The 26,943-nt window shown below is 40.6% G+C and overlaps 1 protein-coding gene across 1 annotated transcript; it reads right to left on the bottom strand.

The window, feature by feature from the left end:
* Nucleotides 1-23,576: 23,576 nt before the first annotated feature.
* LOC120736622 (somatostatin receptor type 2) lies at nt 23,577-26,593 on the bottom strand. The gene has a single exon (XM_040036870.1). It carries the CDS (start codon nt 25,833-25,835, stop codon nt 24,822-24,824), a length of 1,014 nt encoding a protein of 337 aa, XP_039892804.1. The 5' UTR covers nt 25,836-26,593; the 3' UTR covers nt 23,577-24,821.
* Nucleotides 26,594-26,943: the final 350 nt, after the last annotated feature.

The raw sequence follows: 26,943 nt of genomic DNA, 5'->3' as shown, positions 1-26,943 counted from the left end.
TTATCTGCTAACGTCACTCACACACAAACACACGTATGGCCTTGAACGTTCATTGGTTAGCCCCTCTCTGCTCGGCCTCAAGCCCCCCGTCTAACACACATTTGAGTCAACACGAAGCTTCGTTTGAAGTCCACTCATGATAAGGCCTAGAGATCAAATGCTGAGATCAGCTGACTTGCACAGACAGGAGAATCCACTTCTGTTCACAAAGCAGTTGCAGACAGTTTGGACTAAAATCTGTGTTTTTTCATTAGAGTCCAGGATCGTCTACTTTTGGGCTGTGAGAGAATCTGAACAGATTCCAGGGCAGACACTGATGGAGGACTGCAGCTGCTGTTGTTGTGTTGCTGATGCTTTGTTTTTGCTGTTCGTACAAGGTGTTGCTGGATACACTGACGCAGCTAAATAAAAGTATCAAAACCATATACACCTCTTTTTTTCCTTCTGCAGCCCAGCAGCTCACGCCTGTCACCCTGCCATAAGATATTCTTTCACCTTCATCCCAGGCTCGTCGAGCACACGAACACGTGTTCAAAGTGAACGAGCGACATATACGTCTTGACGCCCTCGTGAAACTCAGCCAGAGAGAACGCGAGCATTCCCTGTGACACATTTTATCTGCTGTTCATCACCTTGACTCCTGGTGACATCTCAGGGCTCTGGCGCGTAATAGCACGTCGTTCATTTGACGTCACTGGTGCCAAGAGCAAGTGCCAAGGTGCTGAACATCGACCGGATCACGCGGCAGGGGCAAACAAAAAAACATGCTGGTTTCAAAGAGTTTTGATGATTCTGTGAAAATGTTTCTGCATGAATGAGTGAGTTTCTTTTCATCTATCATAACAGCAAAAAAACAAACAAAAAAAAGATACAGAAAAAAGACTGCTTTAATTTGGCATTCATGCTAAAACCACTCCAGACCTTTTTTTTGCCCCACATGAATCTTTAAACGTTATCAATATTTTGGTGCTTTAGCACTCTGCAGAGCAGATTGTCAGTGTCACCTGAGGTCAGGGGAAGTTTTTGCATCATTTCCTTTTTTTAATATGTCTTTGTGGTTTTGTTTTTTGACATATTTTCTTTTTTTTTAAAATAGAACATTTATAAGACAGGATGATGCTATTTATCTTTTTCAACAACCCATCCATGGCTCCTCTTGAGATAGTCCCGAGAGGCCTGTTCAAGAGATTCTAAAGCTGATTTCTCAGTGCAGACATTTTATTGTCTGAGGAGTTGGAAGTTGGATGTTCAGACTTAAGATCCTATTCATTATTAAATGGAAGGCTGAGAGCAAGGCCTTGTATAGATGTGTTTTTCAGAAGTTTCCCAGGCCAGACAAAAGTGGAGAGAAATGGAGAGATGCAAGGCCCTTACATGCTACAGTGTGCTTTTTTCTGAATTGCAGGACCCCTCCCCCTGCCTTCAGTTCCCTGGAAATAAGCATGGTGGAGGACCATGGTGGTCCGCCCCAGTATCAGTTTGAGCTGCTGGCTCTACCCCAATATTGCCTGAAGCCAGAGCTTTCAAAGCAAAGGCAGTTGAGAAGCTGTCCAACCATCTGCAGCCATTCCTGAGCCATATGAGGGCCTGAAGGGTTTGGTGGTGCTTTTACAGCTGTTAAATGTAAAATACGATAACCATTGTGCCCAAATTAAAAAAAAGTATGTTAAAGACTAGCAAAATTTAAATAAAATACTATGAAAATGGTTTCATAAACACACAATCAAGGCTCCATGTCTATCTCTTATTATGCATTAACATGGGGGGAAAAGTAAGAGGTGTGGATGAAAGGAACAAAACCCCCCAGCAAACAACAAAGCAGCCAGATACGTTAAAAAGACAAACACAGCTCAAAAGGACGAGCTGGTGTGGAGGTGGGTTGCAAAGTGGCCTGCAGATTTCAGCAGTGGCTTTGGCATCTTAAACTGGGTTTTGGTATTTAAAAAAAGTACTGCGCATTTACAAAGTGAGTGTAATGGCAAGATTGTGTTTAAGAGATGGAAGTTCAGCGAGTAAGTAAGTAAGTAAGTAAGTAAGTAAGTAAAATTTTATTTATATAGCACCTTTCAAGATAAAAATCACAAAGTGCTTCACAGAAGCTAAAACCTAAAAATAACAATCAACCAAAAGCAAGGATACAGGCTTTTCCAGCGGAACATTGCCCAAAGCATCACACTGCCTCCGCCAGCTTGCTGTCTTCCCATATTGCATCATGGTGCCAGGCGTACCCCAGGTAACCAAATAACACCCACCCACCCATCAAGGTGATGTAAAAGAAAAATGATTAATCAAACCTTCTTAAATTACTTTGTAGTCCAGCTCTGATGCTGGCACATTGACCAGTCCGCAACTATGCAGCCCTGTACACAACAAACTGTGATCCACGGCACATTTTAACACCTTTCAATCAGAACTAGAATGAACTTTTTCATCAATTTGAGCTACAGTATCTCATCTGTTGTATCGGACAACAGGCCAGCCTTTGCTCATCACATGCATCAGTGAGCCTTGGCTCCTGAGATGCTCTGATTGAGTGGTCTAGAAATCACAATTTGGTCTTTGTTAAACTCACTCATCCTCACATTTGCCCATTTTTCCTTTGAACGCACCAACTTTGAAAGTAAATATTCACTTGCTTCCTAATACACCCATCCACTAACACGTGCTACGATGAAGATATAATCATTGTTATTCACTTAACTGGTCAGTGGTCAGAATGTTATCCCTGATTGGTGTGACTTAAATCTGGAACAGCATTTTTTACTAAAAAAAATCCAGTAGAGAAAATGTTGGTGGTACTGTAAACACCATGAGTCACAGAGCACAGAAATAAACTGTCCATCAGGCATTTCTGGTTCATTTTATCCCTTGAAGTCATGTAAATTGCCTTTATACAAGAATGCTACACAATACAATTTCAAAATTCTATTGCACGGCTTACAGTCCTACATTGGAAGCTTGTTTCCATTATAATGACTGTTTGCCAGACTGCCACTGTAGGCCTACATTTAACGTACACATGTATGACCTACAGTGTGTTTACATGCTTTTCTGATTACAAGCTGCGCCCTGTCCTGTGAGTAAATTACCTGCAGCTAAATATCATCACTTAGCCAATCTGCCAAGAGCTTGCTGTGCAGCTCTTGGCAGATTGGCTATGTCATACTGAAATGAACAGACTTCACTTGTGTTTACAAAACTGTGCTTTTTTGACAATCACCTGCAGAAATATCCACACCTATCAGCGCTATTTGGCGATTGCGCTCATCATTATTTTGCACCCATTTAGTAAATCTGGCCGTAAAGTGTTAAAAGGTATCAGCTGAATGATTAGCTCATGTGGATCAGTGGTGCAAATGGCTGTTGGGTACAGCATGTGGAGCCATCAAATTATGACTTTTTAGAAAGAATCTAAACATAACACGTTTCATCTCAGTGCCGTTATATCGTTTAAAAGTTTGGGGTTTAAAAGAAGCTATCCAGGATTTCAAAATGTCTCTTTTGCTCTTTGTATTTCTGATTTCTCACTAAACATTCCCTTTTATTTCTGTTTTTGTTTAAAGTTCTAAAGCACTTTGCAATCACTGGATTTGCTTCAGAAATAGCGTTTCCTTTTGTTGTTATCAGCCCTGAAAATTGGCTGTTGTACAGGTGAGTGCACACACAGATGAAATTTTAAATGCTTATCTTCCAGGTAAATGCCATGTGTCAGGTCAACGCTATCATGTGCCGATTTTTTTTTCTTTTTTGAGGTGCACTGAGCCACTCTTTTGTGTGAGTGTACTTCTAACAATGGCACACTGTGTCTGTTACCTGATGAAGAAGTGTGGGCAGAGTGGGGCTGGAAATTTAATAGTGAATGTCATGACACTGTCTGCCCTTTTATAGCTGAAGGTTTGAGTGCAGGTTCGGCTATTGTTCAGGTCCTACTATTTTTGGAGCTCGGACAATGCGATGGCTGAATAATGGGGTAGAATAAAACAGTTGAGAGACTCACGCAAGCAGATCGAAAAAATACAGATGACTGATGCGAGAGAGTTTGCACAGTGATGTTTACATGGCTCCCGCTTCTTTTTGTGATTAGAAGAATGTATTCCGTATCATGCTGTGTGAGTATACCCGAGGAGGAAGAAAAAAAAAAGGCTACAAATGTGAGTTTTCAGCATGCGGTGCGTAATTGGCAGTCACTCTGCTATCTCCTTTACTGGAGTGTGCTGATTCTACCTCTGTGTGCAGAATAGCGAAAGCCTTGATCAAGATCAGTGACCAGGGTTTGTGGCGTAACGGAGAAGCTGAAGCCATTGTGATGGAGTGTAGGGTTTGAATTTGGTGGCAAGTTTTTAGGAGATAAAGGAGCTTAAAAAAGACTGGCTAAAAATGGACACTATAGCACTTCCACCACCTGAAAGTGAAACACTGAAATCCACCTGCACATCCTTGCAAAATAAATATTGCTAGACGTTAATGGCTAACACTTTTATAGTGTTCAATAAAAAAAGCTCCAAAAAATGGCAAGACCAAACTTACTCCAATAATGGAAATGATTGTGTTTGAAATAGTTTCTTTAAAGACGGGGACCTGGTCCATGACCGCTCGCAGTCATTTGCAGTCTTTGGCTGTCATTGACATGCACAAAAATTACATTAAACAGCCAAACTATGAGTTTGGCCACAAATCATGACATAATTGCTTCAAGGTGGCAGTTTAAATGACAAACACAACCTTGCTTTGCGAGTTTGCTCTACATTGTGCAGCTTTTGGCAGAGTCCCCTGTTCCAAACAGACTCAGGTACTCTGGATTACCTTACATGAAGAATGTTTTAACTGGCAAGGTGAAGAAATTCTTTAAAGCTGAGAAACAATTTAAATTTTGTTGTTGTTTTTTTTTCCACATTCTGATTCCAAGGTTGGCAACAGCATTTTATCCCTCCTGTTGTGTGCACCCCACCCCCTTACTTTAGTGTTCCCGCCCACAACTGACCAGTCAGTTTTAACAGCTATTAACATGAAATAACATAAGAAACATTTTTCACAACCAAATTCAGTTCAGTGGGCCATTCAGGGGGTCAGAGGCCAAAGGGGCTGGGGGGGTTGGATTCCCATTAATTTTTCACTTCACTTTTGACCTGGAACACCACAGATATAACAAAGTTGATTAAAGCACTCAAAATTCACTTTTATATGTTCAAGTGTATAGTGTGGATGCCATTAGGCCTTGAGGCAATCAGATGTAAAACAAAAATTTTATGAGTTTTTAAATTTGTAAATCGGTCAGATTTGACCCGAACACCACAGGAAGGTTTTATAGAAGCTTAAGTCGAGATTGGAAAGACTAAAATTAGCCGGTGTTGTCAAGACAACATGTGGTGAACGCACTTAATACAATTTGCGTGTCACTGGTTTGTTATGGTTTATGCAAAGCATCATTCTTCTGCATGTGTTCAATCTAATTAGAAATCCACTTAGCAAAACCACATAGGAAAGCAGTTGAATGTGGCCAATAGGAATAAACAACTGAGCGTTATCTGCATAAAAATTAATGTTTAGTTTATGTAATGATGGTGGCATGTTGTCAGGATCCTGGGTCTGCTGACCCAGCGTTTTTAGTTCTTTGTGATTCTTGTATTTTGTACTCGTGTGATTTATTCTGTGGTTTCTAGTTTTGATCCCTTGCCCTTCATGTTTCTCTGTGCCCCCTCTGTTCTGTGTAAGTCTGTGTTTCTTGGTCAGTGTCTTTGCATGTTTTGAGTTTCTTGTGTTTTCTGTCTCTCTGTATTGTGAATTATGTTCTCATGGTTGGTCTTTTGTTACTCCCTCGAGTCTAGTTTCTTGTGTTCCATGCTTAGTATTTCCCTCTGTGTATTTTGGTTCTTAGAGTCCTCTGCTTTATGGTTTGTCTCTGTGTTTCTTAGTTGCTCTGTCTCCCCTAGTCAAGTCTGCGTCTGTGCGACTTCCTGTTTTACTTTGAAGGTCTGTGTCTCATGTGAGTGTATCCTACTTTGCTTCCTTGTCTCATCAGTTCTGATTTCTCCCAGCTGTGCCCTCCTTCTGTGTCTCATTCCCCTCGTTACTTCCCAGTGTATTTAAACCCTGTGTTTCTCTGAGTCAGTGTCGTGTTGTCCCTCATGCTGTGTGGGTTGCCCTTTGTGTTAGTTTGTTATTTCCCCAGTTTAGTTTAGTTTGTGTTGTATACTCATTTTCCCGTGCCAGCAATTAAAGCTGTGGTTTTGAGGTCATCCCTTGTGTCTGAGTCCTGCATTTTGGGTCCAACTCCTGCCTGCCACACAGCGCTTCATGACACATGTAGTGAGACAGCAGTAAAGTTCACATGATGAGTGTGACAACTTGACAATAAAAGTCCTTTTCTGTGCAGATATCAGGGTTAAATCTATGAGATACAGCAGAGATCAGACCCACTGTGGGAGTCAGACTCATGTTAAGTGTACACAGCCAGGAGGAACGCTCCCAGAACTTGAATTAAACTTTAAACACTCTTGTGCTCAGTGTCTCTATAAGCAATATTTTAGAGATGCTGTGCAGAAACATTTCTCAAAATGTGAGTCATCCCTCGATACCAACTATATCGTATGCTTCTGTGGTTTTGCAGTGGCCAGCCTCTGACCTGAGTGTGTCAGTGGACACGTTTCCAGGGCCGGCACGATGCACTCATGTGAAGTGCCACTTAAATCCCTTTTATAAAGGAGCTGATGTTTTCTGCACCTGAGAGTCCCTATAGTTTTCAGTTAATTTTCACACCACTGTTATAAGTACAAATTGGGTTTTGGAATTATTTGGAACACAACAAACACAGAAACCAAAGAAACACAAATCGCTAAACCTCAGCTGAAGCAGACTGACCTGGATTATGATCAACAACAGCCAAGCATCAAGCTCAGTTTATGTTTCCTGCCCCTCTCCCACATTCAACACACGTATCGCTGTATTATATTAAGTATCATATTACAACTTACTAAATGCAAAAGTTCATTTTACTATTATGTGAAAAACTTCAAAAGGATCTGTCAGTTTGATGACATGTTTGCTGGAAGGAGTAAATCAACTAGAAAATGTGATTTGATGGAGCATGTGGGCAGAGGCAGGACAACAGCTGATCCTGAAAGATACCACCATCACCTCAGGGAAATGGTGGTATTCCTGTCCTGAGCTGAAGCTCGAGAGGAAAACATTTGCTGCAAAGAGCGGGATTGTTTCATGGCAGGCTCAGAAAATGTGGAGCTAAAACTACAGCTGATCAATCAATGGTTCGGAGAAGAACTAGCATCCTGGAGATAGTGTTTGAGTTATGGCTGTTCGGCTCTACATAATGCAAGTTAAAGCTCTTTTGTTACAGCCATGAATCACTACTGTCCTCTCTCCTTTATAGTTGTTTTGATTGTTCGGAAGGTAGAACCATTCATGCATCGGTAGGAAAAAAGTCCAATACTTGTTTTTTTTAGGGGGGGTTAAAGATGGCTGCAGCAGATTCATGGATAGACCCTGTTAAATGGTCTGGGCCTAGATTATTCTGCAGGTCACAAATACAAAAAAGTAGTAGTAGAGATTCAGCTTACTGTTTACGTTCACTGCTGTCATCTTGGACTGTTAACTTTGGTTTGGAGGGGGTGCCCAGACTATCAGAAATCCTAGCTGGAAATTGTAATTAAGGGGACATTCCAGATAAAAATTCCAACTGGGAACTCAGAAGCTTGCATCTTAACCTGGAACACATTATAATTATAGCATCTGTTTTAAAAGGCTGTCAAACTGTCACATGTGAACAGTCTGTTGCATGACTCTTTATGTCATGTAACGGCTGTGTGGCAGATGGAGTGTGGAGCCAGATGGAGGACTCGGGAGGCAGGAATGAAGTTAGAAACTCAGCTTTGTTGCCGGTAACTCAGCAGCAGCAGCAGATCAATCTAGAAACACAGAAACAGGAAGCAGGGAGACGCATGAACATGAGGAAGGATGTGACAACTAATCACAAATCTAATCACATAAGATAACACAGGGGAAGTAGACCTAAATACAAGACCCGGTGAATAACGATCACCAAAATAAAACAGGAAGAGAGGCATGACTGAAAGGCGAGACAAGATTAACTTGGCACAACTGAACTTGGAAAGAAGAAAGACAAAGGGACAAATGCAGAGACAAGAGTAGAGGAACTGAACAGAATACATAGTCTAAGGAGCTTGGAAAGAAAAGCGTCTTGACTTCTTTGAGTTGCTTGAAGACGTTTCACCTCTCATTCGAGAAGCTTCTTCAGTTCCAGGGTCAAATGGTGGAGAGTCTCAAATTTAAGTCCTAGGGGACTTTCTCCCAATAGGGTCATGAACCCCCTGTTGATCCTCTACCTAATCACACGAGCCAAGGTGTGAAAATGGGTGTAGGTCACAATCAGCCAAGGGTTCGAGTGATCCCGCTGTGAAACCTATAGCCCCACCCTATCATGTGATTTCCTGAGGTCAAATGGCCCAGGATGTGAGTGGGCATTAAGGCGTCTGAGAAGGGATCTCAAAACTGGATTAAAGATTGCAGACAGTTGGTGTGGTAAGCCACCGCCTCTGTTCAAAGATGGCCGTTCACAGTGGACATAGATGGCTTGGTGATGAGAACCTTCACAGACAACAGAATACATAATCAAGATACAGAGACCCAATTTAAACACAACCTAATAAGTTAGATTTGAAGGCAAAATAGAAACAGAGACTGGTGTGAGGTATAATAAATACCATCAATGAAAACAGAAACATTATAGTTGATGATTCATAAATGAAGCCCAAATACACAGACATTTAAAACCCTCGGTCTAAGACCTAAGTCCCTGCTAGTTCTGGGCTACCTGTCGCTGGAGATTTTTATAAAAACATTAGCAATACCCAGAAAGTTGATTTTGTTCATCTGGACGTTGTGTTTTCAATGGAGAATTTTCACCCATCCAAGTGATTTCTTTAACTGGCTGCAGGTTCTTTACAGTGTGCGCTGTTGTAACTCACTCATCTTATTCATAAATTGTATAAAACCAGGGCAGTGGGCCGGTAAAGGTTCTTTTCATCTGCACTCAACTCACTGATAGGTGCAGTCTTTTTGTAGTATTGCAGGTATCAGTCTCTTGTTTCATTTTTATTTTGTTTCTGGCTAACTGAAGCTCCAAAGTTGGCGTTGTAATGATTTACACAATTCTCACTGGCGCTTGTGGCGACTAAACCCACTTAGTGCGAGGCAGGTATTCCTTGTAGAGTAGTAATGAAAGCACCGACGATTCTCCCTATGACAGCATTCACCTCAAAATGATTTCTGAAGTTGTAAAATTGTTTTTTTTTTCTTCCCTGATTCCATCTCAGCTGGGGAGTCGTTCAGTTTGGCATTGGTGCATGCACTGAAAATAATTTCACCTTTGTGGATTTAGGGAGTAATTACTGAACAGTTTTAATGCATTTTACATCTTTTCATCTTGAAGATGTGAAAGTGTAATGACTTGAGTGTCTTAATGGATTTAAATGGATGTTTGTCATTTTATGTTTTTTAACCCAGTGTTATTTATTTATCTGCAAGTTAATGCACACAGAAGAAAACAAAGTATAGCCAGCATGTAGAATTAAGCATCGACTTTGGAACAGCTGGGACTCCGTTGGATGTTCTAAGGTTTGTATGGGGCCAGCATTTGCACTATGTAGCTCGGGGCTATATTCACAGAAGTGATCATTAAAATCTTAAAATCAATTCTGAAACATACCGGGAGCCATTGGAGAGAAGCTAGTATTGGGGCTATGTGATGCTCTATGTTGAAACCAGCGAGAAGCCCAGCTGCTACATTCTGAGCTAAAGACGTTAGAGTCATTTTCCATTTATGCCCAAAAGCTGGAAGCCAGATCTCAAGAAAATAAAAGCATAAATGATTTTTTCTAGGTTAGGGTGAGACAGCATTGATTTAACCCTGCAGATGTGATTTATTTAAAGGAAAGAAGAATGGAAAACATTTTCTGTGTGTGTCCTGCAAAAATTAGAGCCAAATCAAACTCCTATATTTTCAGCAACAGGCTTTAAAGTAAGAGACAAGAGACTCATAATAATCTAAAGAACTGTGATGCATTTTAAGTGCTTGGAAGAAGTGCAAAGAAAAAGGCTCGGTCTGATAGATACGGTGATAGTTATTTTAGCAGGTATTTCATCTATGAGTATATTGTACAGTCTGACTAACGTTGGGATGAAGGACCTGCGATAGTGCAGTAACAGTCAGGGCTCCCACTGTCTCATGCAGGGGGTCCATAATGGACATCAGCCTTTTTTCACCCACGTCCTCTATAGAGCCCAGAGGAATGCACCAGACAAAGCTGGCTCTCTTCACCAGACTATTAAGAAATTTCCTGTCCCTCTCCATGCTGCCACCTCCACTGCAGACAATGGCATAAAAGATTGCAGAAGCCATCACAGTGTCATAAAAGCTCCCCAGTAATGTCCCGAACACCCCAAAAGACCTCAGCCTGCCCAGCAGATGGAGCCGACTTTAGCCCAAAGATGTCATTGGTTACCATGGGGCGTTTCTGTGCCGTATAAACTTCTGAAAATGGACTAAAGTCTCTTGAAGATGCACATGAGAGTTCACAGTGAAACTAGGAAAAATGGAAGTCTGAAATCAACCTGGAATCATTTTCAGTGGGCTTTTTTTTTTCTTTAACAGACTGAACTAAAGCACATTTGAATCTTTTAGGATATTAGCCGAGAGTGGAAAGGCTTCTCAGGTATCTTTTCACATCTGATAGATGAACTTGATTTCTCAGCTGTCTTAAGTCATAAATCTCATGAGTAAGACACAAGTTTTGATTAAAATGTGTGAGCAGGAGGGGTCATAGATCCCTTATACACATGTCACAGATTGTAATATTTGGTAATAAATGGAGTTTAGTTTAAAAGTTACATTTAGTTGAAAGACTCTCAATAAAATATTTGTTCACGCAAGAGATTTTCTTTAAGGTGAAGAATGTGAACCCCAAACACAAAACTATACAAACTGAATATCAAAAACAGCTACTGTCCATATACCAGTTATCCAATATTAAAAATTAAGTGAAATTAAGCTGATGACATTTGTGCCGGTCAGGCAATATTCCTTTATGACTGCAGATGACCTTTTTCAGTGGAGTCCATGCCGTGGTATGTGTCATTCTCAGGATGACGCCAGCAGCGTGACAGTGACTTTGATTCGCCCCCCATGCCCCAGAGAGCTTTTCAATGGGAGAGAAGAGCAAATATCTGCTTGAAGCGAGTGACATTATCAAGGCCAACATGAGATGTTAACAGTATGTCTTTATGTTCAATTCTCAGAGAAGTTTGACAATGCAGTGGAATTAGGGTCAAGGTCAGCACTGCTTGTAATATATAACAATGTTATAATAAAGAACGACGAGACACACGAAGATTTAGAATCACATAAAAAATTCATCGAAAAAATTCAAGTATTCTGAGAACTATGTTTCGCCTAAATTAAACTTATCTCTGTTTAAAAGCTGAGCTTGGACATTCATCAGCAGATGCTTTAGAAAAATATTTCAAAGGAAAATACATTTTAGCCGGATAAAGAGAGCCCAGGGAGGACAATAGAAAAATACACTGAAAATAGATATAAATTTATTGGGCTGGCGTAGGATTTTAAGGAAAGTAAAAAAGGTAAGTTGGAGCAAGTTTTGGAAATGAGGTATAAAATAGGTGAAACCTCATAATGGAAAGAAACAGCTGAGGTTCAACGTACCCTGTTTGACCCAGAAGTCCACCAGACACTGCTGACCTCAAAAGACAAGGAAATCATTGACAGCCTATTGATCACATGAATGGTACCCGCAGAGAGAGCAGAAAGGCCAGGCTTTGTTCAGTTTGAAATACTACCTCTGAGTGCACAGTTACAGATACAAAGAAAAGTAAGAGCAAATGATTTCGACAAAACAATTTTCTGCATCTTCAAAAAAATTCCCCTGCGGGAACAACTTAACCTTCGGTGGTGGTGGAGTCCTGTCATGTAACAATTGACAAACAACCCTCCAAATAGTCTGGCTGAGAGCTATTTTTCTTTGGTGAACATACGAGTCTTTGTCCTGCTATGCTGCATTTATGTCGCTGCAATTTCAAGTTAATGAAGCTGCCAAGCTGGACTGAGTTAACAGAGAGGGGCAGGTAGGAGTTTTGGTCTCTGTCAAATCCAACTAAAGATTAAAAGATCTTGTTATTTATTTATTTTTTAAATAAAATTGAGAATCAAACCTTAAAACCATTAAATTGGATGTTATAAGTAAGCATTAAGAAAATAGGTGGGTAACCATGAACTGTAAATAAAAGATGGACATTGGCAACATGCGTACCATTTTGAAGCCTTGAGTTTGGCATAAAGCAGAATTCCGTTGTAGGCATTATTTCAGTGTTTGGCACTGAGCATGCCTGACATTTACGGGTATTTTTGCTGATGTAATTATCATTACAGCAACCTGTAAGCTAGCAACGCCAAGCTTAGCAGTTATCATGACTGAGCTACCTTCTTTTTCATTTTGATCTCAAATGACAAGCTGTATGACGTGGATGTGCAGATCCTGATTACTGGCTGTTGTTACCTTGGATTTTGGAGCTCAGAGTGACCATATATGAAGAAGATGGTGGTGTAAAATAGCTAATGTAAGCTATCTCTCTTAGCAAGGTTCATTTATTATATGGGCGCATTGCACAGATACCTAACAAATAGTGTTTAGACGTGAAAAAAAAAATAACACCAGTGTTTTCCATAACATAAAATTACAAGAAAGGAGTTTAAAAAAAATCTTCCATGATTGTTATCAGAAGAGAAATTAAATTGAGAAACTGAAAGTGTTTTTCTAGTACCTTATAAACATGTAGTAACTCTAACATGAAAGCCTTTAGGGACTCATTGGCTTCTGAAACCAGCCTCAAGTGGCCATTTTTAGAACTGAGGAGGTTTTTGGCATTTTCACACTGACTTCACCTTGAGTTTTGTTAACTTGTAGTTGAATTAATTGGAATTATTACTCTGGTTGCCTATCAATCCTGTTTATCGGTTTTTGCGTATGCGCTACAATCAGCTGATTTTAGTTGCCGAAGCAGGGCATTTTACAGTGTGGATATGGGCATTACTTTTAATTTTATTGCATAAAAGGACAAGAGCACAATAGTAAAATGCAAACTGCATCCAGGACAGAAACAATTGTATTATGCTGCTAAGACAACTTCACCTCTTTGCAAGCACCTGCACAGACAGCAAGCTAATGCTAAGCTAGCCAAAGCCCAGAGTTACGCTAAATCTGAGTGAATGTTGAACCCAGCCCAGGACTGTGGCCAAGAGAGCCTTCATTTGTGAGCAGTGTTGAAGCCATCTGCTGCTGAACTTTATCAGGTAACAAACACATAAGCAGTCAGGCTGCAGCCTTCGTTTCTACAGAAGAATCACTGCTGCAGTGACTTTGAAGTGTCTTTGCGCTGGTTTTCATCTTTGACTTGTGCTTTTGGCTTTGTGTTCATACATAAATACTAAGAGAAAGATCATATGTGTGTCTTCATCAGGATAGGGATTTGTGTTGGCGTGTGAGATTGTAGCCTCGGGTTTATATTGTTATATTGTAATGGTAATTATGAGACAGTGTGTGTCAGGTCATTTTACACAGTACGGTGAAAACAATGTTATGAGGCGTATAATGAATTCTTTTCTCCCTGGAGTAATTAAGTAACATACTGCATTACTTTTAATAAATTAGCTTTTTGTAATTTGAATAAAATATTACTTTTTTGAGTAATGACCCAACACTGATTACAACAAAGAGGAAATACATCCTACATGCGCACAAATTTGACCACACAACATGCAGTTAATTTGCACAAATGTACTGTCTTTGATATGCTGCTTAATGATGGTGGTAACTGTCAAAGCAGAGAGTGTGAGACCCCAATGAGAATCGATAAGGGAATTGATAAGAAATTCAATCGATGAGTAATATTGCTAATGGAATCTGAATCGCTAAATTCTTAATGTATCCTGTCACATTTTTTTGCAACATTAATCTTTAAACCATCTCAAAAATGTCCCTCTGTCTGTATATTTTTATTCAGATCATGAACTTTCAGCAAGACAATCTGATTAAATAGCAACCTTTACTACTGGGAGCTTTAAAGCCAACACTTGCTTTTAGGATATAAAACACTTGTCTCGATGAGAAGGGTTCCCTGTGACAAATACAAGATGAGAGTTCTTATCAGTGATGCTTTCGCTTTCTCATAAGAATGAAGTAATAGGTGAAAAACTATATACTCAGTCAGACAATTAGCACTAGGACTTTCTTGGATGAATACCAGTAATTCTTGGCTGTCTGACAGATTTTCTCTCAGGTACACATAAGCAATAAAGATGTCAAGTGACATTATGTAATCATGAATATATTGCCTCCAATGAGCCCTCAATAACACTTGCGCAAAGCACTCTCTGAGCCAAATCACTATAAACACCTCTGCAGTTATGTAATGTCTAGTACTACAGCATAAAGTAAAACAACTCCCTGAACTGTTAGTGAAACTCTTGTCCCTAACTTTGATTTCTGGCAATTTATCACAAATAAAACCTGTCATCAGGTATCTTTTAAATATACTATTGTATTTTTATGTAATTGCAGACAGTGGTTTATTTTAAAGGTTGGGTAAAGACAGACAAATGTTTGTTTAATTTCTTCCAGTTGTTGGCTGGTAAAGAGCAAACCATTTAACCTGAAAACATTTAACAATAGTATCATTCACCAACAGTCAACATGCAGTCATTGTAAAAAGAAGGTAAACCTTCTGCCTGGTCGTTAGCAGGTCTTAAAATGAAATGTCGGTACTTATTTAGCAAAATGTTCAGGTGTGTGTTAATTAGGGATGGGTACCGGTGTCCGGTGCCATCATAACCAGACCGAAAAGCAGCGCACATTTCGGTGCTTTTTTGTTTTTCCTGAGCTGTGATACACTTCTAGCCAATCATTTTACGTTCCCGAGGATAGTAGGTGGGTCCAGGTACGTACGTTCTTTTAGAGCAGAGCTACAGATTAAAAATGCCCAAGGCGAAGAAAGTCAAAAGTCTGGCTGTACTTCACAGCAAAATATGCAAACTCAGCGGCCTGCAACAAGTGCTTTAAGCTGATACTGTGATACTGTCAAAGGAGGTAACACCTCGAATCCGATGAAACACCTGGCGACGCATAGCGGGGTTTTTAAAAGCCGAGAAATGCGCCGTATTTGATAGCTTGCTGCGAGACCTCACACCGAGCACATCTACTGCGGGTGGGTTGCCTGTTATCGGACCCGGAGTTAGCAACATCCCCCAAAAACCGGAGGAGTACAGTCCTGGCCCCTAGCCCTGCCAGTGTAGCAGAAATGATGACGGATGATGATGCAGCAGCAGCCGTTCTTCTCTGCGTGAGTAGCTTAATGTTGTTCGTGTGTAATTTACGTTGAGTAGGCTAACCACGTTATTACATTAATGCATGTAAGGTGAACTAGCAAACATCATCATAGCTACATGCGGCTGTCTTCTTGTTTGATGGCAGATACTCCCTTCACCCTGGCCAAAAAGGCTAAAATGACCAAAGAAAAAGAGGGAAACAGCTAAACATGAGAGGTTTTTGGACAAAGTTTGTGTTTTTTCCATTGTTTAAGCACTACTTCCAGCCAAGAGTGATACCATATATGCCCCATAGCTGCAGAAAAGGCTAACATTGTTATCTTTTTACAAAAAAACAGCTGAACATGAGAGGTTTTTGGACTAATTTTGTGTTCTCCATTCTTTAAGCACCGGTTTGAGCACCGTTTGAGCACCGTTTAAGCACCGGCACCGTTTCAAAAGTACCGGTTTGGCACCGGTATCGGATAAAACCTAAACGATACCCATCCCTAGTGTTAATACAATGCCAATCAGGAAAGACATCAGCAATGCCCACAGAGAAGCCATTATTGCTGCTTAGAGTTATGAAATCTTTTCCAAGCAATCTGAGGTCCATCATTATGCAGCAAGAAAGATCATTCACAAGTACACATTCAAGGGAGTTCCCAGTCTTCCCAGAAGTGGATGTCTAAGGTCAGAATGTGCAATCCTCAGAGAAAGTGCAAAAAAAACCAAGATCAACATTTCAGCTACAGGCCTCAGTTTGCATCTTAAATGTTAAAGTTACTACAGTGCACTTAGAAAAAGACTGAACAAGTATGGCTTGCTTGCAGATGTTGCCAGGATAGAGATTCTTGCCTCTAAAAGCAACATGGCAACACAGCTTCAGTTCATAAAATTGTATCTGTATCTGGTCTTATGAGATCTCTGACTGTAATGCACAGTGCCACATTTGGCAAAAACCAAACACGGCACATCAGCACAAACACCTCATTCAGTCAGTGATGATTCGGGCTTGTTTTGCAGCCACGAGAAGTGGGCACATTGTAATCATTGAGTCGACCACGAACTGATCTGTATTCTGAAATACTCTAGAATCAAATGTAAGTTCATCTATCCGACACGCCGAAATTGGGTAATGCAATAGGAGAATGATTCGAAGCACACCAGCAAACCAATCACCTTGAAAAGAATCAAGGTGTTGCAATGGCCCAGTCAAAGTCCAGACCTTGGTGGGACCTCAAGTGGTAAATGGACTGGTTCTGATACAGCATTTTCTAGTCAACTTGAGCACTCAAAGCACTTTACACAGAATGTGTCATTCACCGAATCACTTTTTTTTACAACAATTTTGCACTTTGATCAACACCTCACGATCAACTTGAGGTAAAGTGGACGACCCAGGGATCAAACCATCAACCTTCTGACAAAAACATGTCCTAGTCTACCTCCACAGCCACAGCCATCCCACATCAGCTAAAGAGTTAATGCACACAAACTTCAATGAACTGAAGCATAAAGTAGAGTGAACGAAATGCTTTATATTATGCCCAGATAGATAAAAAAATTTCAGCTGGATACATTATTTCTAATAATGATTACAGAAGGTAGAGTAAACGAGGCTAACCACAGCTGCTTTTTATTTTACCTTTATCAATATTTCACTTGATTTAAGAAAATAAAATATCTTATTAGTTGTGTTGCATCAACCGCCTAGAACATCATAGTGGTGCCTTAGCTTACTGGGAAGAGATAGTAACTTACTATATTTATCATATCTGGACATCCTTATACCTTATCACTGTGGGAGTCAGAGCATGATGGGATCCCCAGCACCTAAAAACAGCTCATTGATAAGGCTCATTTCTTCCTATGCACTGCCCTTTGCATGAGCCTGGGAGTCCTTCCAGTGGGAATGCAAATTATGTTGTTTCCCTCCTGACAAGCACAGGAGCCTAATTGAGATGGATGGTTCTAGATACAGAATAGCGTGGAAAACATGTTTTTTAGATTACTGAGATAGAAAACAAAAACATTCATGGAGGGGATGGAGAGCGGAGTACGTGCTTTCACGTAGATGCCACACACATTGTAAAATAAAAAACAGAGCCTCATTATTCTTTGAGTCTTTGTGCTGCTTTTGGGGGAAAAAAGCCGATTAGTTATTTTGCGAGCGTTTTACGCCAGAATATATAAAAATAATTTTAAGCCCAGGCTTTTACCTACTTTATACAGTCTCGTAGAAACGTGTTAAATCATTTGCTTGGTCGACGGTAAAATTCACTATGGAAATGTCTACAGTGGACTTGTTTTTGCTTTAAGAGATGAAAAACAAAAGTCAGGAGTAAATTGCAGCGAGCCTTTTTCTTTCAGTTACTACAACCCGTACACTCAAGCAAAATGTCTGTATTGTTTGCAGCCTTGCCTATACATGACAGGGCACTAATATATGCGTATTCTTTTAGGTGTACACACAGCACTGAATCTCTGTGACCTTGGACTGCTGCGAGCTTGAATGCATCTCTTGAGACAAGCCTCATTCATTGAAATCCATTCATTTGAATTATTATTCATATACAACTCAAGTTGAGGGACAAAACTGGCCTAGAGAGGAGATATGTGTGTGGCGAGTCCTGCTTATGGGTCTCTCTAGAGACGCGCTTCATTTTCAAGGTATATTCAACAACATTTTTTATGTATAAAAAAATAATCTCGGATCCTTTATATGATCTACGCTCATTCTGCCATGACCTTACACACGTGAAAAAATAACACTTTTCTTTTTGTCAGAATTAAAGGAGGCGCCTGTTCAGTATTCCCATTTAAACTTTAAATGTGAGGATCTTATCCTTTTTTCTTGTTGTTTTTTTTATCACAGTCGCACATATTTTCCCATGTAGGTCTTCACCTTTAACACTCACAAGCTTAACATTCATCCAAGACCGTGCAATGTTCTCAATCTGGTTCAAATGCATTAAAAATGTTAACTGAGAAACTAGAGACATCAGGATAATTTACGCATTTGTAAAAAGTGTTTTTGTAGCAGGAAATTGTTAAAGCACTTTTTACGTAAATCCCATTTTTGTGCTTTCCAAGAACACGGGAAAGTCATCATAATTCTGGGCAATATCTGTTCTCTGTCTGTTCCATGAAGTACTCAAACCCTGGATCAGCAGTGTCTTGTTAACATGCAAATTCTGGACAATTGTCAGTCCTGTTGCACAATCTGAATGGAATAAGAAAAAAAAAGCTAGAGGAGATTTAAAGAGATAAATCCATTGTTGAGAAATGAGATGAGGGATCAACAGGAAACGGGGGAGGTGGCCGAGGATAAAGAATAACGAGGAGGCGGCAATCAAGACAAAGACATAGGAAAGTGATGAGTAAATGCCTGACAGAAATGTAAATTGCCTGATGGAACCTCTCATCGTGTCATGGAAAAATGCACACACACACACACACACACACACACACACACACACACACACACATATATATATATTTAGTATCTCTCAGGGGTCCCATCAATATTCTTTATTGAGAAACCGCTCTGGCAGTTTGCATCTGGTCTTAATTACACTTACAGGGTGATGGCTGGATCAGGCAGAGTGAAGAGAGCCAGTGAAAATAACTGCGGTCTGCCACTGTCTTAATCAGGACCAACACGCACATGCCGAACATGCACAAACACACACCAAACACCGCAGACCTATTAATTAGCGTGACCTTTGGTTGTGGTGAACGATGCATTGTAAATCTTGTTTCCTTCAGCACATTCAGTTTGAATGATAGGCCGATTGAACATTTCATTACATTTTGTCTGACCAATAAAAGCGTCCGGTCCTTTGGTTTGGGTCCATTGTTTTTGTTCTTCTTGCTTTTCACCATGAATGGTAAATATGAAAGTTTCAGGTTTAGTCTTGCAGAAAAACAGGAGTCTGTCTTTGTCCATAATTTGAAGCTCCCTGATTAACACTTTAATTCTGGCTTGTTTTCTGTGTCAGCTGCCATTGTATAGGCTGCTGTGGGCCAGGCTGTTACTGGCTGTGAGCAATTGCTTGGTTTCATATTCAAGATTTACCATGTTAATTAGTCATATTTTAGAGTTCCAACATAACGGATGGATGTGTTGGTTTCCCCATATACATCTTCTGTTATAGTCCAGATTCCCCTCTGTTCTTTAGCAGGCTGTTTACACTGAGTCTGCATTATTCATGGCCAACTGCTCCAACTGGCTGGAAGAATGCCTCCGGGTTCACTGCCAGCCAATCAGACTACTACCTGGTAAATTTCCTTATGTCGTATCTTTACTTGGTGTAAGGGCAGCACCTGGAGATGTCAGCTTGTATATATGAACCAGACTCTGACTTGACTGGGAAGGCTACCTTCTGTTGCACTCCTGAGACTGAAGCAGGATGTTTGAGAACCGGAGGGTCATGAGTGCAGTCAAATAGTCACGTTTGGGCAGGGATGCTCCAAAGTAAGTGAACTGACCCAGAAGGATCTCTATGGCAACCAGTATAAGAGCTGTTTGAATTCTGTAAATACCAAGGAAAGGTGCATCAAGTGCTTCCTTTATCATCTTTACCTTTACGATTGGATACAGGCAAACAATGTGCTCCAGTAATTCATAGCAAAACACTATCCAATTATCATTTTAAACAATTAACATAACAGAAGCTGTTCCCATATAAAATATTGATAATTGCTAAAAAAGTGTTTTTAGACGGCGTCATGGTTCTGGGTCTAGGACCCAGGTTTCACATTTTGAGTCTTACAGTGAACACCAGTGAGTACTGGTTATTATTGTGTGTTCCAAGGTAAGGCAGTGATTTTGAAATTTAACATAATCTTAATAAACAAACAAATAAATTGTTATTAACAACAACAATAATAATGTTAATAATAATTCTCAAAATCCATGTCACAAAGTGCTTCCTTTTTTTCACCATCTGCAGCAATTCAGTTATTTTCTCTGCAATTTGGAGCCATGACAGCTTTCACAATAACAGGTTGACCAGAGGGAGAGATTTCTGGCACAGCTGAACTGTGTACTATAAGAATATAAAAAATGAGAATAAAATAAAAAGATAGCATATCATGCTGTGTTGTTAGAGAGGAAACCATTTTCAGGTTGCTTTTTTTGTCTTTCTTAACCAACGTTTGGCGAAGTCACAAAAAGATGAAGCTTTGCCTAAAAGTTGCTTTGCTACTGCAGCAAAACATACTGTATATTGTGTATATATATATATATATATAAGGCTGGGATTATATTCCCATTACAGGTGCAAAGAGATAGCTGCAGAGACCGTGGGCACAGTTATTCACATCATAGTACTTTGTTATCTGCTCGTAGGAAGCAGGTTAAATGGAAACCTCTGGAAAATTGTGGGTGAGCTTAAGTCTTCCTGGTCAGCACAAACTGGAGGATACACAGATACCCACATGGAGCCTTGCCTATACTGCGGGATGATGAAATGTACTCACTGACGTAGAAAACTTAATGCTGGCATAAGGAGGTTTTTGTAACATTTTTAGGAAACAATCACAAAATGACCCAGTGGAAAAGGAAGCAGACATTAAGAAGATCAGGAAAAAGAACGAGGGAAATAAAAACCCAAGAGCCACATGGAGAAGAGTGGAACAAAGATGGTGACATAGGCGGTGCAGAAACAGGAAATTCATTCAGAGACACAAAGGAAAAGAAACAATGTTTGTGTGATTAGAAGCTTTTGTGAAATTATTTGAGTAATATCAAAGCTTGCTGTGTTTTTACTTCGGTTTTGGCAAGTTAAAATATATTATTAGTTTCTTAGCGCTAAATTAGCCTGAGTGTTCATACAGTTTATGGAAGCAGCTTGTTAACCAAACTTGCCAGCTCCAGTTGATGACTTAGCATTCCACCTTCTAGAGTAATGCAGAAAAGCTATAATGCTCTTTTATATGACCATTATTTTAATTATTATTATTCCATAAGTAGTGTTTTTTTAACTGCCTTATTGTCATCTTATGTATAAAAGTTTATATTTTGATTTATTAAGAGACAGGATTGATTTCCTATCAAAAAAGTTCATCTTACATTAGATGAAGTACCTGCATCTAGTGGTTACTCGAAAGAACTGTAACTCAGTCTACATGGTCAGCTGTGTGACTGTTTGTGTTACAGAAATGTGTAGTGCAAACTTTTCCCCTTCATGAACTCCACCACCCCAACCCACTCCTGCCTCGGTGTTCAGTGACTCATATGACCGATCCCTCAGTGACCTCCTCAGGGCCAACCTGCAGCTACTTTCCCATCCAGCAAACCTAAAGGATACAATCCACAAGAGACAGACGTCTCATTTATTTAGAACTTTATTTATATTTAATAATGTTGACAGACAAAATTGACAGGAGAAAAATGTTCTTTATTTATTGACCTATTTATTGACTATGCTAGAAATCATGTTAGCACATTTGAATATTTTATTTAAACAACAAAACATCCATTTCAGAACAAAAAAGCCATCAGCTGTTTATAGTATTGCATTAAAACATTCTCTCTCTCTCTCTCTCTCTCTCTCTATATATATATATATATATATATATATATATATATATATATATATATATATATATATATACACACACATTTACTTTAGCCATGCCACCAAACTAATTAAGGACTTTTTTATGCCTTTAGGCCAACTCTGACACACCACTGCTGGTCAAGTCTTTCTTTGCCTTCAGCATTTCAAACATTTTGGCAGAGGTTCATTAGTTCTTAAAACTAAGCCGGCAGATACAAGTGGGTCTCAACAAGCAGGCCTGACATTTACAGGATGCCCTTCGAGGGACGGTTTCGGAGCAGACGGTCAAGTCAAGACGCTCCGTTTGCTTCACCTTAGAGGAGATGGATGAGGCAGAGATGGTGTTTTCGGAAGTGTTTGGAAAAAGATTAATGCTGCTTTTAAAATCAAACCTCGGCGGAGTTTGAAAAATGGTTACATTAACTGGTAAGATGATCGTTACAGAAAAATGTAACAAAACTTGGTGGTGATTATTTTCTTGGCACATAAATATAGTTAAGATACAGAGACTGAAATAAGCTTAGAATCAAGAAAGTTTCAGGCTAATTTTTTTTATTCATATAATTTATTCATTTATATAACATCAGAAACAGAATGTGTGATTTTCGTGTGGTGTAACTGACATATTAATCTCATTCATACATACTGTGTTTTTGTTAACTCATAAAATGCATTTCACTAAGTATTCTTGGGATTGCCCAGCGGGAGTGCTTATGGAAAGATGTAGGGAGACAGTTAGCAGCTGGACGGCTTGAAATCTCCTCAGCCTTTCGTGAGCTGATTTGAATCTTTCTGCGGTGTGTTGGTGGCCGCTCTAATCAAACCGCTCTGATGACACAGCCGAGCTGGATTCCTGCACTCGAGTGCCGGGGTAACACGTGTAAGCAATGTCTCAGTGTGTCACAGCTGGTGGAGGTTAATGTTAAGAATAGCTGTCAAAAAAATGAACGTTTAAAGACGCATGAAGTTTAAAAGCGGTCAAAGTGAAAGAGAGGTAAAGGGAGGGTGTGTGTGGTTAATCAAAGAATTACTGAGTGAAAGAAGCAATCAGGAAATATCACTGGTGTTCAAAGAAAATCCCCTGTTTTCATGTGTATGCATTTGCAGGATTGATTGGGATTGATAGATTATGCTGGTTTAAAAAATCCTGTTTTTGGATTACATCATAATTCAGACTGAGATGAAGAAACTCTGGAGGTTCCAGGTTTCCACCCAGGAGCGGGGTAAAGCATACATTTCCAGAATGACAAAACACAGAACAAACATTGGAAGTTTTCATATACCACACAGGCGTAATGTTGACTTTATGTAGTGATTTATGCATCTTTCACCTAGTTAAGGGTGTCTTTTTGTATGTCACCATCAAACAGAATAACATAGGTGCTTGCACACAAAAATGCAAGTGCGTGCTCGTGGCCAGCCGAGTAGAAATACATTCATCCGATGCCTTCCTGCATGCACAGCCACTGGGACATAATCCAGCTGTGGGAGATGTGGAGATGCTATTTGCTGAGTGTGTACGTGCGTGTATGAGTTGGTGCTGTCAAAAGCATGTGACCCGTGTTATTCTGTTTACACTCCACCTGTCCACACTTCATCCCTGTTGTGCTACATTTTATTAGCTCTGCTGAAAAGCGCTATAGCAGGATGTGCATTAGAGCATTTCGTCTGAATTTTCTGAGCTCTCGGCTGACAAATTATACAACAGGGCTGAGTCAGACGGACACGTGATATTTAAACCAAGAGAGTGGTATGGAAATCATCTACTCACATTTAGTGACAGTGTCTGGTGTTTTCTGTTTTATCTTTATGCTTTTTAAGAAGTGTTTAAGCCTGCATTTTATATAGTGATGAATAGAATTAACCCTTTAAAGTCGCAGCTCAATGCACAGTCAGAAAGGCATCAAATCCACACACCCAAGGCTACAAGCTTGAGCATAAAATGTACATTTCAAGTGGAGAAGATTGAACAAAAAAATAAAAAAGGGAAATTTGCCAAGCTAGGCCATGTTTGTGAAAAGTGTAACCCGGTGTATTTTTTGTAGCTACAATTTACATAAATGCGTCAGATGTAGGCAATCATAAAGCTCTTGTTTTCCAACAAAGTGATGCTATTATAAAGATACACTCTCTGCACGTGTCTGTGATTGCTCCAGTTCAAACTTGGCTGTCCAGAATGGGCACAATGGGTTGTTACAGCACATCCAAAAACATCAGAGTGCCTGAAAAAATTTGTCACAGAAAACCAAAGACGAGAAAAAACAGCGAAACTTGTCCAGTTGTCCTTGTGACGACTAACTTTTGAGTTTTGGGCCATCAGCTTAATGGAATGTTGGAAGAATTTTAACAGTTTGGATGACTTTAAAGCTGTTTCAGGGTTACAGTTGTTACAGTTAGAGATTAGTTCAGCCCAGGGTAGCTGCATTAATGTCAATGAATGCCCACACAAAGACAAACGATTAACATATCTGTGTGTGTATGTATGCCTATCCCCCCTACACACAGAGTGGAGCAGTCAGCAGTCCGTCTAGTGCAAACACTGGTAGCAGAGAACAACTTTTAGTCAAAATATGAGAATCGCTCATCCAAATGATCTGAAAGTCAGCACTTCACTTACTTCACTTACTCGAGTTGTCAGCAGAAAGCCAGCCAAGTTTAACTCGGATTAGGCAAACAATTGTGGAAATAAACAAAGAATATAGTGGCTGCACATACAGTGATTTCCTAAGTCATTGTAGGTACCTGCAATGCATTATTGGAGTAACTAAAAAGAAAGAAGTCCAAAAGTACCGTGCAGTGCATCATAATAGGAAGGGAATTAAAATGCAGCCAGTATTCGTTTGGCTTTATGGGGTACTGGTGCCATCACACACAACTGTGTCATTTAGGTTCTGCTGGTCAGTGATGCACTGCATGCTGGAAGAAGACTTGGTGATGGGGCAGAGTAGGGTGCGGAAGTGCCTCCTGAAGGTGTCAGAGAGGCAGGCGTAGAGGATGGGGTTCGCGCAGCTCCACGAGTAGGAAAGCAGGACCACAAACTCGAAAGCCCTGTAGAAGGTCACGGCGTAGCTGTTTTGGTATGGAGAACAGAAGTTGAAGGTGTAAAACGGCAGCCAGCACAAACCAAACACAACCACCACCGCGACCACCATTTTGGTGACCTGTTGCTCCAGCTGCTGGCTCTCCAGGGTCACCGCTGAGGTTCGGAGTTTCTGACCCCACAAGGCGAGCAGCATTGCCACGTAGAAACCTGTCATAACTGTAAATGGTAAAGCGAAACCCAAAATAAAGGTGTAAGAGAGGACGCCAAGCCACCGGGCGTCGGAGCCGAGATCCGGCGTACAAAAGCCATGATCGGTCGAGAAGTGAAGCGCCATCGGGAGGATGGTGAGGAGGGAGAACAGCCAGAGGAGGGATGAAACAATCTGGGCACAGCGCGGGGTCCTCCAATGGGCAAAGCGAAGCGGCTCCACCAGTGCCATGTAGCGGTCGATGCTCATCACCGTCAGGCAGAAGACGCTGGTGAACTGATTGATGCCGTCCAGCACCATGACAGCTTTGCACGCCACATCTCCAAAAATCCAGCGGTTCATGAAATTCTGACTCGCTATAAAGGGAAGACCAACCATGAATAGTCCATCGGCCAGCGCAAGGTTGAAAATGTACACTGTGGTTGAAGAGGACAGCTTGTCAAACTTTAAAATGGCGACGATAACGAGCGTGTTTCCAGCTAGCCCCATGACCCAAACCACCAGGTAGAGAAAGGCCATCGTGATGCCAAAACCATCTAGATTTCCCTCCCAGTAAAATTCCCAATCCACTAAGGACTGATTGTAGTCATATAAAAATGAGGCATTCATTGTGACTCCAAAGGCTGATCAGAAAAGGAACACAAGGGCACAAAAGTGACACTTCGAACAGTCACTGCGGAGGGTGGATGAAAATCTCAGCTTCTGTTTAAATTCCTCTGCACGCAGTTCAACAGTCACCTCTTGACTCTCTGCTGTGGAGGTTCTCAGAGGGCGATGAGTAAACAACTCAACCGAAAGAGAAAAAAAAAATCAAACTTTCAGACTTGAGAAGTGCCAGGCTTCAGAAACTCATCAACTCCCCTCTTCCAGTTAGTCGTTACTTCCTTTTATCCTCTGGCACAAATAACTGCAAAAGTTTATTCCTTTGTGGTGGAGACGGCACGCGGCTCCCTCACATCACACACACACTAGCATGAAACAGTGATGTGCAGCAGTGTGGAAACAAGCAGGACAGCAGCTCACACACTTGCCTGACCACTCTTTCTCCCTGGGAGCCCTTTTATATCTCTTCCACCCCTCACTGTGCTGGGAGTGTGCCACCTCCCCCCCTTCCTCCCCTGGTTCATCACTCTCCAAAGATTGTGATAAACTCCAGCTTGGCTCTGCCTCCCCCGGTTCCTCTGCTGTAATGCTATTTCCAAGGTAAACCCATGCTCCCATCTGCTACAATACTTTTGTTTTAATAACTTTTTTTTCTGTCTTCACTCCCTCTTCATTTCTATTTACCTCACCAACCCCTCCCCCCTCCCACCATCTATTTTATCCACCTCTCTTTTCTGCCTGCACAGTTCAGCGGGGGGGTCACACGAGTAAAACCTAAACAAGCAAAGATAATAACAACCAGCTCGTTGCCTGCGGCCATCCACCTCTGCAACCCAGACCGAGTAAATCTGCCGACAGGAAACAGAAATCAGGGCTTTTGTTTTTTGACATTTGACACGGGATGCTGCAACTTCTTTTTTCCCCTTTCTTTATCCTATTTCTATGCTCCTCCAACCCTTTTTCAAACTACGTAGAAGTGGGAAAAAGGTGACAATGAAAAAAAAGTAAGAAAAGGTGGTGAAGAGAAAGAGGTAGGAGGACAAGGCAGAGGTCGGCAGATGAGTACTGACCTTTGTTCTGTTGCGGTTCAGCCACGCATAGCTGAAATAACCCT

The sequence above is a fragment of the Simochromis diagramma genome, unplaced genomic scaffold, assembly GCF_900408965.1.
Source record: "Simochromis diagramma unplaced genomic scaffold, fSimDia1.1 OVJJ01000371.1, whole genome shotgun sequence".
NCBI lineage: Eukaryota > Metazoa > Chordata > Actinopteri > Cichliformes > Cichlidae > Simochromis > Simochromis diagramma.
Note: the sequence above shows the minus strand (reverse complement) of the source record. Positions and strands in the feature narration are given on the sequence as shown.